General features: G+C 41.0%; 1 protein-coding gene across 1 annotated transcript; it reads left to right on the top strand.

Moving 5' to 3' along the window:
• Positions 1 to 6,224: 6,224 nt before the first annotated feature.
• On the top strand, positions 6,225 to 7,296 carry LOC147641274 (uncharacterized). The gene has a single exon (XM_086811997.1). It carries the CDS (start codon positions 6,271 to 6,273, stop codon positions 7,294 to 7,296), a length of 1,026 nt encoding a protein of 341 aa, XP_086668123.1. The 5' UTR covers positions 6,225 to 6,270.
• Positions 7,297 to 13,420: the final 6,124 nt, after the last annotated feature.

Raw genomic sequence — 13,420 nt, 5'->3', positions numbered from 1 at the left:
AATGGCACACTGAGCGTGCAATGAAGTAAGTGTTTATATTGATTACTGTAATCAATTAAAGAAGGACTTACTTGTTGTGTGAGATCTTGATTTTCTCAGGGATTGCAGGGTCTAAAACAAGGTGCTTCAGTGTTTCTCATTGATGGTTCTGCAAGGAAGGCATGCGGGGTTATTCATTCCATTGATGCATCTCAAACATGTGGTTTTCAATTCATTGGTGAGACATGTGCAACAATACATGTTCAACAAAGCTTTGATGACACACTTCTCATTCCATTGATGCATCTCAAACATGTGGTTTTCAATTCATTGGTGAGACATGTGCAGCAATACATGTTCAACAAAGCTTTGATGACACATTTCTATTCCATTTGCCACAATGGATGCAAGAACAATGTCTCAAGCAGTTGGAAGCATCATCAAATGGCCATTGGTCAACCTTGTTGTGGACAAATACATTACTAATACTAAAGAGGATAATTTTGCGGAACTTCTTATTGATCAAGAAGAAAGATAGGGAGAGCTGGAAAGAGAAAAGCAACAGATCTACAAAACTTGGCAATGGAGTAGTATTGCTGGTCCACCCATACGAGGCTATAAATTGTAGAGAACTAGGGGAGAGTAGCTTGGGTGTCATTATAGAAGGATCTTTGCATCCAAGTTCAACTTGTGTTTCAGGTCTGAATTTGGTTAGTTGGCCGATCAAGCAACTCCATTTGAGAATGGTGAACCATTAGTGGACACAGAATCTTCTTCTATTGATGAGGGTATTCAAGATCACTTCATGCAAAAAAATATTGATAGCCTAAACAATTCAAGTGATGAAAAAGAGGATGATGATGTAGAGGGCAATGATGGCGATAGTTCTGATGAGACAGACACCATGATGCCATGATCACTGACTATGATATCATTGAAGGGACAAATAAGAAAAGGAGCTATGTCCATAGGGTAAGGGTAATGAAAAATTACGATAAAAGCCATGGAGCTAGCAAAAAATGTGATGTTGCAAACATTCACAACATTGCACCATTGATTGTTGCGAAGTGATGTTGTCAATTTGGAGATAGATCCAAAATCATGTAAGTTAGGGTACACTTTTGGGGACAGAGCTATAGTACACGATACACATTTGTACTGGATTGCATGGGCATGGCCTAGAGACAAGGTCAAGATGACGAGTGCTTTGAGTTCACATTTGATGGGAAGAAGGTTTGTAGTAAAGCATGGTATGTAATGCATGGCATTGGTAAGTCAATGTTCTATAGGTTCAGAAAGAAGTTCTTGAATGGTGCATGTAATGTCAGTCATGGCAACAGTGGGATAATACGGAAGGGCATGACACATGTTGAGATGGCAAAAGCAATCATACAAGGCTTCATAGATAATAATGCCGATCAAATGCCACATAGGTCAAAGACAACTATGCATGGAGCCTGCGAGACCCAACGTGTTCTACCAGCAATGTACAAATAGGTGACATATTGCGTGAAGTGAATGACACACTTGTCTCATTTGAATACCGGCCACTGTCACAACCATCATTCTCAAGATTGTGGAACACAGAGTTCAAGATAGTTAGTTTATCAAAAGCCAGCACCTTCTCAAAATGCGACATTTGTACGGCAATCAAGGTCAAGTTGGAATCAACAAAAAATCAAGAGGAGCGTGCCAGATACATGGCACAAAGAAGGGCACACATGTTGTAGCAAATGAGTTGTAGAAATCTATACTATGCTTGGAGGAGCTCTTCCGAAATGAACCCAAACAGGTATTTGTGTATTATACATGATAAGATGGACCAGAGCAAGACTGCCATACCACAAATTAAACCAGTTCCTAAATCTCTCAATGGGATTGAGAGGCTTCCAGTATCCTTAACAGGAATGCTCACTCATGGACATGGACAAATAGCTTATGGTCACTTTGCCTTCGGGTTATGGCCAAGTGATCCCAACTTCACAATTTCATCTCTCTCAAAATGTTTAAGAAACTTAGAAAGAGGAGAGAAACACATGTATGGTGACTTGAGCTCACAAAACTCAGATGCAGAACCACGAACAGATCTTTTTTATTATGTTTTGTCTACTATGGCCGTGTATCAGCATATGAAAGTGCTAAAGGAGAGAAACGCATATTGCAAGCAGAGCATTAAGGATGCAGATGCAGAGACACATGTAAAAACAAATGTGGATATAGAGGGAAATTGTTCTTCACATATGCAGTCAGTCTTTCATACTAACACACATGTGCAGGATAGGGGCAATGGCAATGCCTCAAGTTTAATGCCATCAAATTCAAGAACATTTTTCAAGAGATTGCCAAGGACATTGTTGTTGCAACTTGACAATTTCGGTTCTGAAAATAAGAATCGTTGTGTATTTGCCTATCTATCCCTATTGGTTGCACGAGGAGTATTTGACATGGTGCAGCTTAATTTTCTTATGGTTAGTCATACTCATGAGGATATCGATGCATTGTTTAGTCGCTTCTCTGAGAAGTTGAGGAAACAAACCATTTTCACATTTTCACATTTGATGAAGATCTTTAATGAGTGTATTATCATGCATCTAACACCCTTTCTCCTACAAAAGGTGGCAGACTTCAAAGGCTTTGTTAAGGGATGCTTACATGATGGAGCTGATAGATTTATTGGACATTCAAAGCCATTGGAATTCAGGTTTTATATGAGTGATAGAATACCTTTGATGCAATACAAAGTACACTCCAAAAATGTTGATTGGTTACCAGAAAGCGGTATAGAGTTATCGAAGAGAAATAACCAGGGAGGACCCAAGCTTCATGAAGGTTTTCTAAAAGTATTGCCACCCTTTGAGTATGTTAAGGAAAATGAGAAGTTTGTGGAGGGCTTAAAAAAACATGTCAATTGGTGGAAAGAGCACTTGCAAGAGAAAGGAGACCAAAGTGATTATGCTAAGTGGATCAATCCGATCCTTGCTTATTGGGAGAATCTTATGCTAAACATGTAAACCCCTAGTGCAAGGGAAGACATTGGATTTCATTACTTTTGGCCACGGAGTGTATGCGAAAAAGCTGAGCCTCTTAACCTTCAAGTGGAGGATAATGTAGATGAAGGGTTTGATGTAAATGAGGATCATTATTGTGGTCCAATGCGCAACAGACGTGCTGAAGAGTTAAACCCGACTCTTGATGTGTCTAAAGATTTTGTGCTTGTACAACCTTGTGATACAAATTACCCAATATGGTTGGGAGTGACAACAAGTGATGTTGATCAAAACAACAACTCGATAAACTACCTACAAGTTCAGATACAATATTGGGCACCAATTTCAAAGAAGAAGAATGCAAGTGATGTGGAGGTTTATAAGGATTGCTAGAACAAGTATTGGCGAGAGAACAAAAAGGATCCTCAGCGCTGGAAAGACACTAGCTGCATCATTTGGACATGGAAGCCCAAGGGTGGACGACTTCCAGAGAAAATCAAGATTCCAAAGGCTATAATACTCAAGGCCAAATTGAATCAATTGAATCAACATGAAAGTGAGGCACCATCACATGTCAGTGCAGTTGAGCAAGAATGATTTGTTAGCACATGGACAACTAGCTTCGTAATCTTTTAGCAATGTTGTATGAAGCTACCAAACTCATATATAGTTCAATTATTATTCAGATTGTAAGGCTTTCTTAAGCTTTTAGATTTATAGTTCACCCATTGTTCAAGAATTTTGATTTAATACAGATGGTGATCTTTTTAATTCTATCACCTAGTCTTTCTTACAACTTAAAGTTACATTGAATATCCTTTCTTTGTGAAAGTTTCTGTGTTTGATGGTCAATTGGAAGCTATGTGATATAAACAAACTTAATTCTTGGTGTGCATATGTGTGTGTGAACAAGCAAATTTACATCCCACCAACATCATATATACTTGTTACAAATGTACAATAGTACATAAATCATATCGCATTATTCAAATGCTTGTTGAGAACATCCCCAATAAAAGTTTTGCATATCGTACAGTAAACATTGTATTGGATCTAACAAAAAATTATCCCAAAATTGTGCATATTTTTCAAAATTCTTAAATTTGAGTTAACTGTTGTTGGGACGACTCTAAAAAAAAATATGAAAAAAGTGTAGTTTTAAGTAAAATTAGAACTTTTCTTACTAGTCTCCAGCTTCGGTGAATACAAACAAGGAAAAGGGTTCAGAAATGCATATTTTATTTAAGAAAGTGAATATCCTGGATTGTGGACGTAAAATGTTACCTGTTTATTGTAAGACGTCCAACTGTACTACCCCCTCTATTCACACTACCCCTATTAATTAATTCATTAATTAATACCTAAGCTTTACCTAAGGTATTAATACCTTAGCTAGCGTAGCCAGCTCGCAGGAAAAAAAACGATCGAGCTCAAGCATGCAGAAAAAAACGATCGAGCTCAAGCATGCAGAAAAAAACGATCGGAACTCTCTCCGATGTCCTCTCTGTCTCAGGCGGAGGCATTTCCAAAAAAAAAAAAAGAGTGGACTCAACGTATTCGCAGCGCATCTCTGTGGTCTCTCTCAACGTATTTGCAGCTCTCTCCGACGTCCTCTCTCTCTCTCTCTCTCTCTCTCTCTCTCTCTCTCTCTCTCAGGTGCAGGCATCTCCCCAAAAAAAAAAGAAAAGAAAGTGGACGTCCTGCTCTCTCTAAACGTATTCGCAACGCAGCTCTCTCTGGCTCATCTCCCTGCCAACGATCTAGCAAAACGAGCGTAAAGGAGGCCACAACTTATTCTTAATTTTGAGGCGGTTTACATTTTTCTCACATGTCAACTTCCTAACGGATTTAAGCTCCTAAGGTTTTGAACCTGTGTTCTCATTCTTATTACCCATATTAAGGTTCCTTCTCACTCGTTAATTATTTAATGCAAAACAGAATTTTGATCCAATAGGGGACCACAATGAGTGAAAAAAAAAATCTTTGAATTAATCGTGGAAAGCTAAGACGTTAGCTTAGTTTAATTGAGATTATTAATTGATATTTTATATTTTTAAAAGTCCGAAATGCTGCAACCGTCGTTGATTGCCTTCACCATCTCAATGATGATAGAGTCCAGGGTATTCATTTGTCGGGCCATAGGCACCCTTTCGCTGCTGACCGAGCGTGGCGCCATCAGGTAATTCGATGTTTTGTAAGCGCATTCAATAATTAATATGGGGAGGGTATAAGGCAAAGTCCAAAAAATTAAAGATAAGGCTATCGGGCAGGTATGGCTATAGGACACCTGCGCCTTCTGGAGGTTTCTACTCCAGAACCTTCCCGCACCACTGTAAATGGGAACTCCACAAACGTTGGCCATGGGCGGAGAGAAATGGTTGAACGCAGAGAGAGAGCGTCAGCTTCCGTTGATGGGGAAGAGAGCCTGACGGCATGACGTCTGCTAATGAGAGAGAGAGAGACGGCCTGGCGTTGTGGAGATGGAGATCGATGATAGAGAGGCTAATGAGAGAGAGAGAGAGAGAGAGAGAGAGAGAGAGAGAGAGAGAGAGAGAGAGAGAGAGAGAGAGAGAGAGCCTGACGCGAGAGAGAGACCTTAGGATAAATATATCCTTAGGTAAAAACCTGTGTCTATCCTAAGGTCAGCTTCCGTTGATGGGGAAGAGAGCCTGACGGTATGACGTCTGCTAATGAGGCGCCAGCTTCCGTTGATGGGGAAGAGAGCCTGACGGCATGACGTCTGCTAATGAGAGAGAGAGAGAGAGACCTTAGGATAAATATATCCTTAGGTAAAAACCTGTGTCTATCCTAAGGTTTGCCTTTTCGTCTTTTTCATTTGCTCGGGTATTCACGCATATTTTACTATTTGCTCGGGTATTGTATTTTCTGTTTTGCACGCATTATTCACTTGATTTCTTCACTTAATTTGCACGGTCTATTGCTGCCTCCTTACCGTATACTTGGATCCGTCTCCAAGAAGCATTGAGGCCAATAGGAAGAACTGTCTGTCAAAAACCTAAATTTGGTAATCCCCTATTATTTCATGAATATAATTTTCTTAAAATTGGGCAATCAAATACATTAATGTTTCTTTCCACAATTGTATTATCACTAATTTGACTAAATGTATTCTGAATTATTAACCTATTTTTTCTTATTTTTTATATAGTGAAATGTCAAAAATGAAAAAAAGAGCAAGAGAATCAACGACTGGATAAATTCAACTAATGAAAGCCATGAAGTTTCAAGCATAGAACCTAAGAAAAATCGTGGAAGACCAAAGAAGTTATCTAATGAAGATGCAATGTTAGATCAATCCAATGTCAACTTGAAAGTGCTTGAGCTAAGTGTGACAATATCATTAGGTGGTAGTGACATTGATGAAGCATTACTAAATAATCTTCATGATTTTATCACTAAGGAATGCCTTGCTGGTAGTTGCTCATTGGAAAGAGGAGGCACAATTTTCCATTTACATTATCAAATGGTCATTAGAATTCATGCAAAGTCAATAATTGCAGTTAATAAGCTCATAAAAAAGTATCTTGGTTGGGATAAGAATAATCCCATTGGTGGCATTGTAATGTGTAGAGCATTAAGGCAGAAGAACATGCACACATTTCATGGTATGATAGGCTATTGTATGAAAGATATTGATAAGCCTCATTATAAAAATGTGTCGCATAATATTAGTGCTGAAGATATTTCAAAGGGAATAGAAATTTACATGCAATATGGTGCAGATGATTTGAAGAACAAAGTTTGTCTTACTCCAACAAACATTTTTGATAGAGCATTGATGTTTTGGAAGTTCTATTTAAAGCATCCTTTAGGCAATAATTTATGCACCACCATTCATAAAATGATCAAGACAGGAAAGTACTATCCGTCTTCTAATTGGATAACACCATATCAAGGAAGAGGAATGGAGCTTCAAAAAGTTGATGCTTTATGGAGGACAATGGTATACCCATCCAACACAACAATGAAAGATATCTTTGATATTTTTATTAATAAACAAAATTTTGATGCTTCACATCCAAGATTAGATTGGTTTATGAACAGATGGAAAAGAAATGAGAATGAAGTTGACGATTTGAGGTATGCCTTTAATGAAGATGAAATAGTAGAGAATTTATATAAGACAAATAAGCAAACAATTGAAATAATGGAGGAAGAGCAAACACATAGACCGGGTAAAGAAATTGAAAAAGATAAAGACATTCCAATTGATATCGAAGTTGATGATAGTGACAATGAGGAGAACATCCACAAGCTAGAATATATTCCTTTATTAAAAAAAAAGAATATTGGTATTGTAATCACTTGAAATATCAATAAATGACATTTTTATTATGTTTTTCAAAAATGTGAATCCATAGGAATTTTTGTCATGAAAAATAAAAAATATCTATGGTTTTTTTTGTCGTCCTCTTTTTAAAAGTAGAGTTATAATTTTTTCCGAATAGTAGAGTGAATTCAAAGAGAACTTCAACGTCTAAATATCAAAGAGAAGCGAGACGGATTCCGTTACGTCCATGTGAAGCGTAATCATGAAGGATACGGACATACGGGGCAATCCTCATGGAGATCAGCTTACGGAGTGCAAATCCGAGGCCTACAGGCGCCTGCTCAAACATCATTATCTTGGAATCCTGAATCGGCCGGCCTTGCCATACAGGCAGCACTGCCGCAGCAGCAGAATCTCATGCTTGACGGGGCGCTCTACTCTACGCTCTCTAATAGCGCGAGCGTACCAGACGCAGTTGCAGTATTACGGTGAAGACGGTAAAAGATCCGAATCCGGACGTGAGACCCCTTCAAATCTGACGCCTTGCCTGCTTCATGTCGTCCCATGCACACGCCTTGCCTGCGTCACGTCGTCCTAGGCTTTCCGTCCTCTCTCGGTCATCTCGTCCGTGGGTGACGACTCTCTTTACGTCGCATCCATCACTCATGTACAGCACCGTCCAGTGCCCTAAACATATAATACGACACTGGTACTATAAATCTAGTAGATTATTATTATTCAAAAACGAATATTGGTGATAGTAGTTCCTCCTCCTACACATGACATTAATTCGCGGAGCTTGTTTGAAGTTACTGGAGTTATGGATAACAGTTCTACATTAAAATCCATAATCATCCCTTGGTATAGTCATAGTTTACTTACTACTACTACTACTACTACTACTAAAACCCTACACTACTACTACTACTACTACTACTACTTACTTTAGGACAAGTGATTTATCTCTGAGTGAGCGATGAGAATTTGAAAAACTCTATGCTTCATCTTCCTCAGTTTCTCGCTTTTCTTCAATCCTGCAACGTAGGCTTTCCTTCTCCGCGGGCGGATGCCCTCCCAAGTGCATGGGCACTGAGCGGAGGAGCCTGTCCCTTATCAGACCCCAGACTTCTTCAGTATCACCTGCAAAAGTAAACCATATGCTCAGCAGTCACTTCCCTCTAGCTTCACCCTCAACCTCTCATCTTGCCCCTCACTCAAACCCCTGGAACCCCAATCCAGAAAAACCGTGGAGTGGAGAGGCCATCATAGACGCAGTTATGGATGAAAACACCAGGCTGATTCAGGAATTAAAAGAAGCCAAAGAACAACTTCTAAATATGAAGAACAAGGACCTACTCAAAGAGGCCTCCCTCTTGTCAGCAAAAGAACAGACAGCAGCAGCAACAGCCCCACAGAAAGAGGCAGCCAACATCTCCACCCCAGGTAAAAACTCTACCAACACTGTACACGTAAGTCTACCAATAGAACAGGTCAGAAGCAAAGTAGAAGACTATTCAGAAAGATGCCTGGTTGGTCTACTCTTTGGTCTGAGACCATCTAAGGAAGCAATGAGAGCATGGATAAAGGAACGCTGGACACCTCTTGGAATAGAGGTTACCCTAACTCAAGCCCTGGCCACTTTCAGATCCAAAGAAAGCCCAACTAGTAAGACAATGGTTCAAAGCCAAAGGTCATATGGATATCATCTCTCTAGTGGAGATTAAGACTTCAGGAGAGGAATTGAACAGAAGGCTCTACTCCATCTCCCCGAGCACTTTTGGATATACTCACTTTGAGCCTTTGTTCTCCATGCTAGTGTACTCCGGTCTCAAGGCTCGAACTTGAGTTTGAGCCTTTGCTCTCCATGCTAGTGCACCCCTAGCATCTGAGTGCACCCCACCTTAAGATTGAACCTCCCCTACATGGAACTTATGTGTTAAGGCTCATTCTCCATGCTTAGCTTTACATGGAACTTGGCCTTAAGGCTCCAACTTGAGTTCGAGCCTTGCCTATCTATCCTAGCGTATCCCTAGCATATGAGTGCACAACTTGGATCTAGGCTCCAGCTTAAGTTCGAGCCTCTCCTACATAAAACTTGGCCTTAAGGCTCAAACTTGAGGTTGAGCCTTATCTCTATATGCTGGTGTACCCCTGTCATATGAGTGCACAACTTGGATCTAGGCTCTAGCTTAAGTTTGGGTTTCCCCTATATGGAACTTGGCCTTAAGGCTCCAATATACTAGTGTACCCCTAGCATATGAGTGCACAACTTGGATCTAGACTCCAGCTTAAGTTCAAGCCTCCCATACATGGAACTTCGCCTTAAGGCTCAAACTTGAGTTTGAGCCTTGCCTCTCTATGCTAGCCTACCCCTAGCATATGAGTGCACAACTTGGATCTAGGCTCCAAGCTTTTGTATGGATTAAGTAAATGCAAGTGAGGCCCTCGCTATTCAAGAAAACTAAGTGAAGCATCAATAATTGTAGCATGCATTAATTTTCTTAAGTTTGATAGGTTTTGATTTGATATGTAACATTTAAATCCATTTTTTTCTAAAGTTTTGAAACTTTTTTTGTGCTTCACAAGGAATGGAAGCTAGCAGAGCGCCCGCTACGACATGGTGTGAAAAGATGCAAGGGGGAAGAGAGCTTGAGATCTTGCAAGCACACACACACACTCACAAAACCCTAATAGAGAACACACAAGGTGAGAGGCTGAAAATCTTCTTCTTCTCTACTCAACACTCAACACACCATATACAAGAATAAGAGTATACATAATATGAAAGGTACTCAACCAATACATACACGGGTTCTCTATAGTGTGAACCCGACTAAATGAGCTGGCGCTATAACTATGCCAGTCTCTAGAATGGCTGTCACACAGCCTATCATCCCACTGGCCGCATATCTCCCATGATCTCACCAACCATGCCAGTGGTGTAAGTGTGGGGCCTATCCCCCAGGGGCGGGTCATCAGTGTCCACCGCCTCACTAGACGAGCTCGATATCTCAACACTCCCCCTCGAGCTCAACTCCATCTCATGTACACCAAGTGAAGCCCTGAATCTGCAGAGCTTCTCTGTACCCAATGCTTTGGTGAAGATGTCAGCTACCTGATCCTCTGTGCTGACATAAACAAGGTCAAGGTCTCCTGCCAAGACCTTCTCTCTGATGAAGTGGTAGTGGACCTCTATATGCTTCGTACGAGCATGAAAGACTGGGTTCCTGGCCAACTGTATACTGCTAATGTTGTCACAGAAAATGACAACTTGTCTATCCACTGATAGACCCAAATCTGCAAGTAGCTTTCTCAACCAAGCTACCTCACATGCTGCCATAGCAGCTCCTCTCTACTCGGCCTCTGTACTGGATAGAGCAACCGTAGGCTGCTTCTTGCTACTCCAAGTCACAGCAGCACTCCCACTCCCCAAAGAAAACATGAATCCACTAGTAGATCTCCTATCTGAGATACTACCAGCCCAATCAGCATCTATGTATCCATGTACACATATCTCTGTCCCAGTCTCATAGAATAGTCCACAATGTAAAGTAGACTTCACATACCTCAGTATGCCTCTCTCACTGCATCCAAATGCGGTTTCCGTGGGACCTGCATAAATTGACTCACCAACCCAACAGCATAGCTCAAATCTGGTCTGGTGATCGTCATATAGATCAAGCTTCCTACTATGCGCCTGTACATAGTAGGATCCTCCAAGATCTCTCCTGAATCTACACTCAACTTGCCATTCTGATCCAATGGCATAGAAATAGGCTTACAGCCTGTCATACCATACTTGGACAACATGTCCAAGCCATACTGTCTCTGCAGTAATCCAATACCATGTGGTGACCTAATCACCTCAATGCCCAAGAAATATCTGAGCTCCCCCAGATCCTTCATCTCGAACTTCTGTCTAAGCAAGATCTTTACATCAAGGATCTCTGGCATCATGGTCCCCCGTAATGATCAAGTCATCTACATAGATGACAACAAGCACAACTCCTCTATCACCATGTCTCACATACAGCGAGAAATTTGCATTGGCTACATGAAAGCCAATAGTGACAAGATATTCAAAAATCTTGTCAGACCATGCTCTTGGTGCTTGCTTTAAGCCATACAAGGCTTTCTTCAACCTGCAAACATGCTCGGGGTGACCCACATCCTCATAACCAGGTGGCTGCAACATATACACCTCTTCTTGCAAATCCCCATGCAAGAATGCATTCTTTACATCCATCTGATGTAAAGACCATTGCTTTGACGCAGCCACTGCTATCACAACTCTCACCGTTGCCATCTTGGCAACTGGGCTGAAAGTTTCCTCATAATCAATCCTATATGTCTGCGTATATCCTTTGGCTACCAATCTAGCCTTGTACCTGTTTATGCTTCCATCACTGTTATGTTTAACTTTGTACACCCACTTGCATCCAATGGCTTTCTTGCCTTCAGGCAATTGCACTAAATCCCAAGTTTCATTTCCATATAGTGCATCCATCTCCTCATCCATAGCTTTCTCCCAATACACATTTCCAACAGCCTCATCAATGCATGTGGGCTCAACAACCTGCACAACCTTTGCCATATATGCATAGTGATGTGCCACATAACCATCATAGGTAAATCTCTGCATAGGATTTTTCACTCTCCCAGATCTTCGCAACTTCTCATTCATGGCTTCCATAGCCTTCTTTACACCAGCTGGGATCCCAAGCTCCTCATCAAGGCTCATATCTGAGCCACTAGACTCTCCATCAACATGAGAATGCCCTGCAGAAATGTCAGGCATACCAAGGGGCTCAACCACTTTCTCTTTTCCTTTACGTGATGTACTAATCACATTTGCAGGACTGGTATTATGACGCAGCCTGCCACTCCATGGTCTATCAATAGACCCACTAGACAAGGACTCTCCTGGTCCACTCAAAGACTGTGATTGCTGATCTGCATTCTGTGCAACCACACTTCCACTCACATCAGCCCCAACAGCTTCTTTTTCAGCAACGTACCAGCTGCTCATCTCATCAAACACAACATCCCTGCTTACCCTCAGCTCACGTGTAGCAGGGTTATAACACCTGTATCCCTTTTGCTCAAGGGAATATCCAATAAACACACATTTTTCAGCTTTCGGGTCCAGCTTAGTTCTCAGCTCATCTGGCACATGCACATATGCAATGCATCCAAAGACTTTCAGATGAGACAAATCTGGTTTTCTACCAGTAAACCTCTCCTCTGGAGTTACATCATGTATGGCTGCAGTTGGAGTCCTGTTCATGATGTATACTGCTGTAGAAACAGCCTCAGCCCAATAGCAATGCGGCATATTTTTCTCTTCCATCAATGCCCGCGCAATCTCAGCAATGTGCCTGTTTTTCCGCTCAGTAACTCCATTTTGCTGAGTGTATCTGCATGTAAACTCTCTCCGAATACCATTCTTCTTCAAAAATTCAGAGAACTCATTGGAGAAGTATTCTCCCCCTCCATCTGACTTTAGGCACTTTACATATTTCCCTGTTTGCTTTTCAACCAAAACTCTGAAATTCTGAAAGTGAGTGAACACCTCACTCTTCTCCTTCATGAAATATACCCACACTTTCCTTGTGTGGTCATCAATGAAAGTCACATAATACCTGCAGCCTCCCATAGATATGGTCTTCGTAGGAACCCATACATCCGAATGCACAACATCTAGTGCATTTCTGCTCACATATCTGTTACGTGGAAACACATGCTTTGTTTGCTTCCCAAATTGGCATGCTTCACATATTTTGTGCATACCTTCCACTTTAAATTTTGGCAGCCCTGTCACAATTCCTTTTGTCTGCATAGACTCCAATCTCTGCACATTTACATGTCCAATCCTTTTATGCCAAATGTCTGTGTCTGCAACAATTCTTGAACCATTTGCAAACATTGCAGCACTCATTTCAGGCATGTCTACATTCAACGTAAACATTCTGCCCACTCTGTTGCCTTTTGCAACCAACCTGCACTTGTCTTTGAAATCTTCAACATAACACCCATCAGGGTTAAACCGAACCTACAAACCCTGCTCAATCATCTGGCCAACTGAAACTAGATTCTTTGTTATGTTCGGTACGTGAAGTACATCTGCAAGGTACTTCACTTTGCCATCCTGCATAGACAATGG

The sequence above is a fragment of the Cibotium barometz genome, chromosome 2, assembly GCF_041138505.1.
Source record: "Cibotium barometz isolate CiBa-2024 chromosome 2, ASM4113850v1, whole genome shotgun sequence".
Lineage (NCBI taxonomy): Eukaryota > Viridiplantae > Streptophyta > Polypodiopsida > Cyatheales > Cibotiaceae > Cibotium > Cibotium barometz.
Note: the sequence above shows the minus strand (reverse complement) of the source record. Positions and strands in the feature narration are given on the sequence as shown.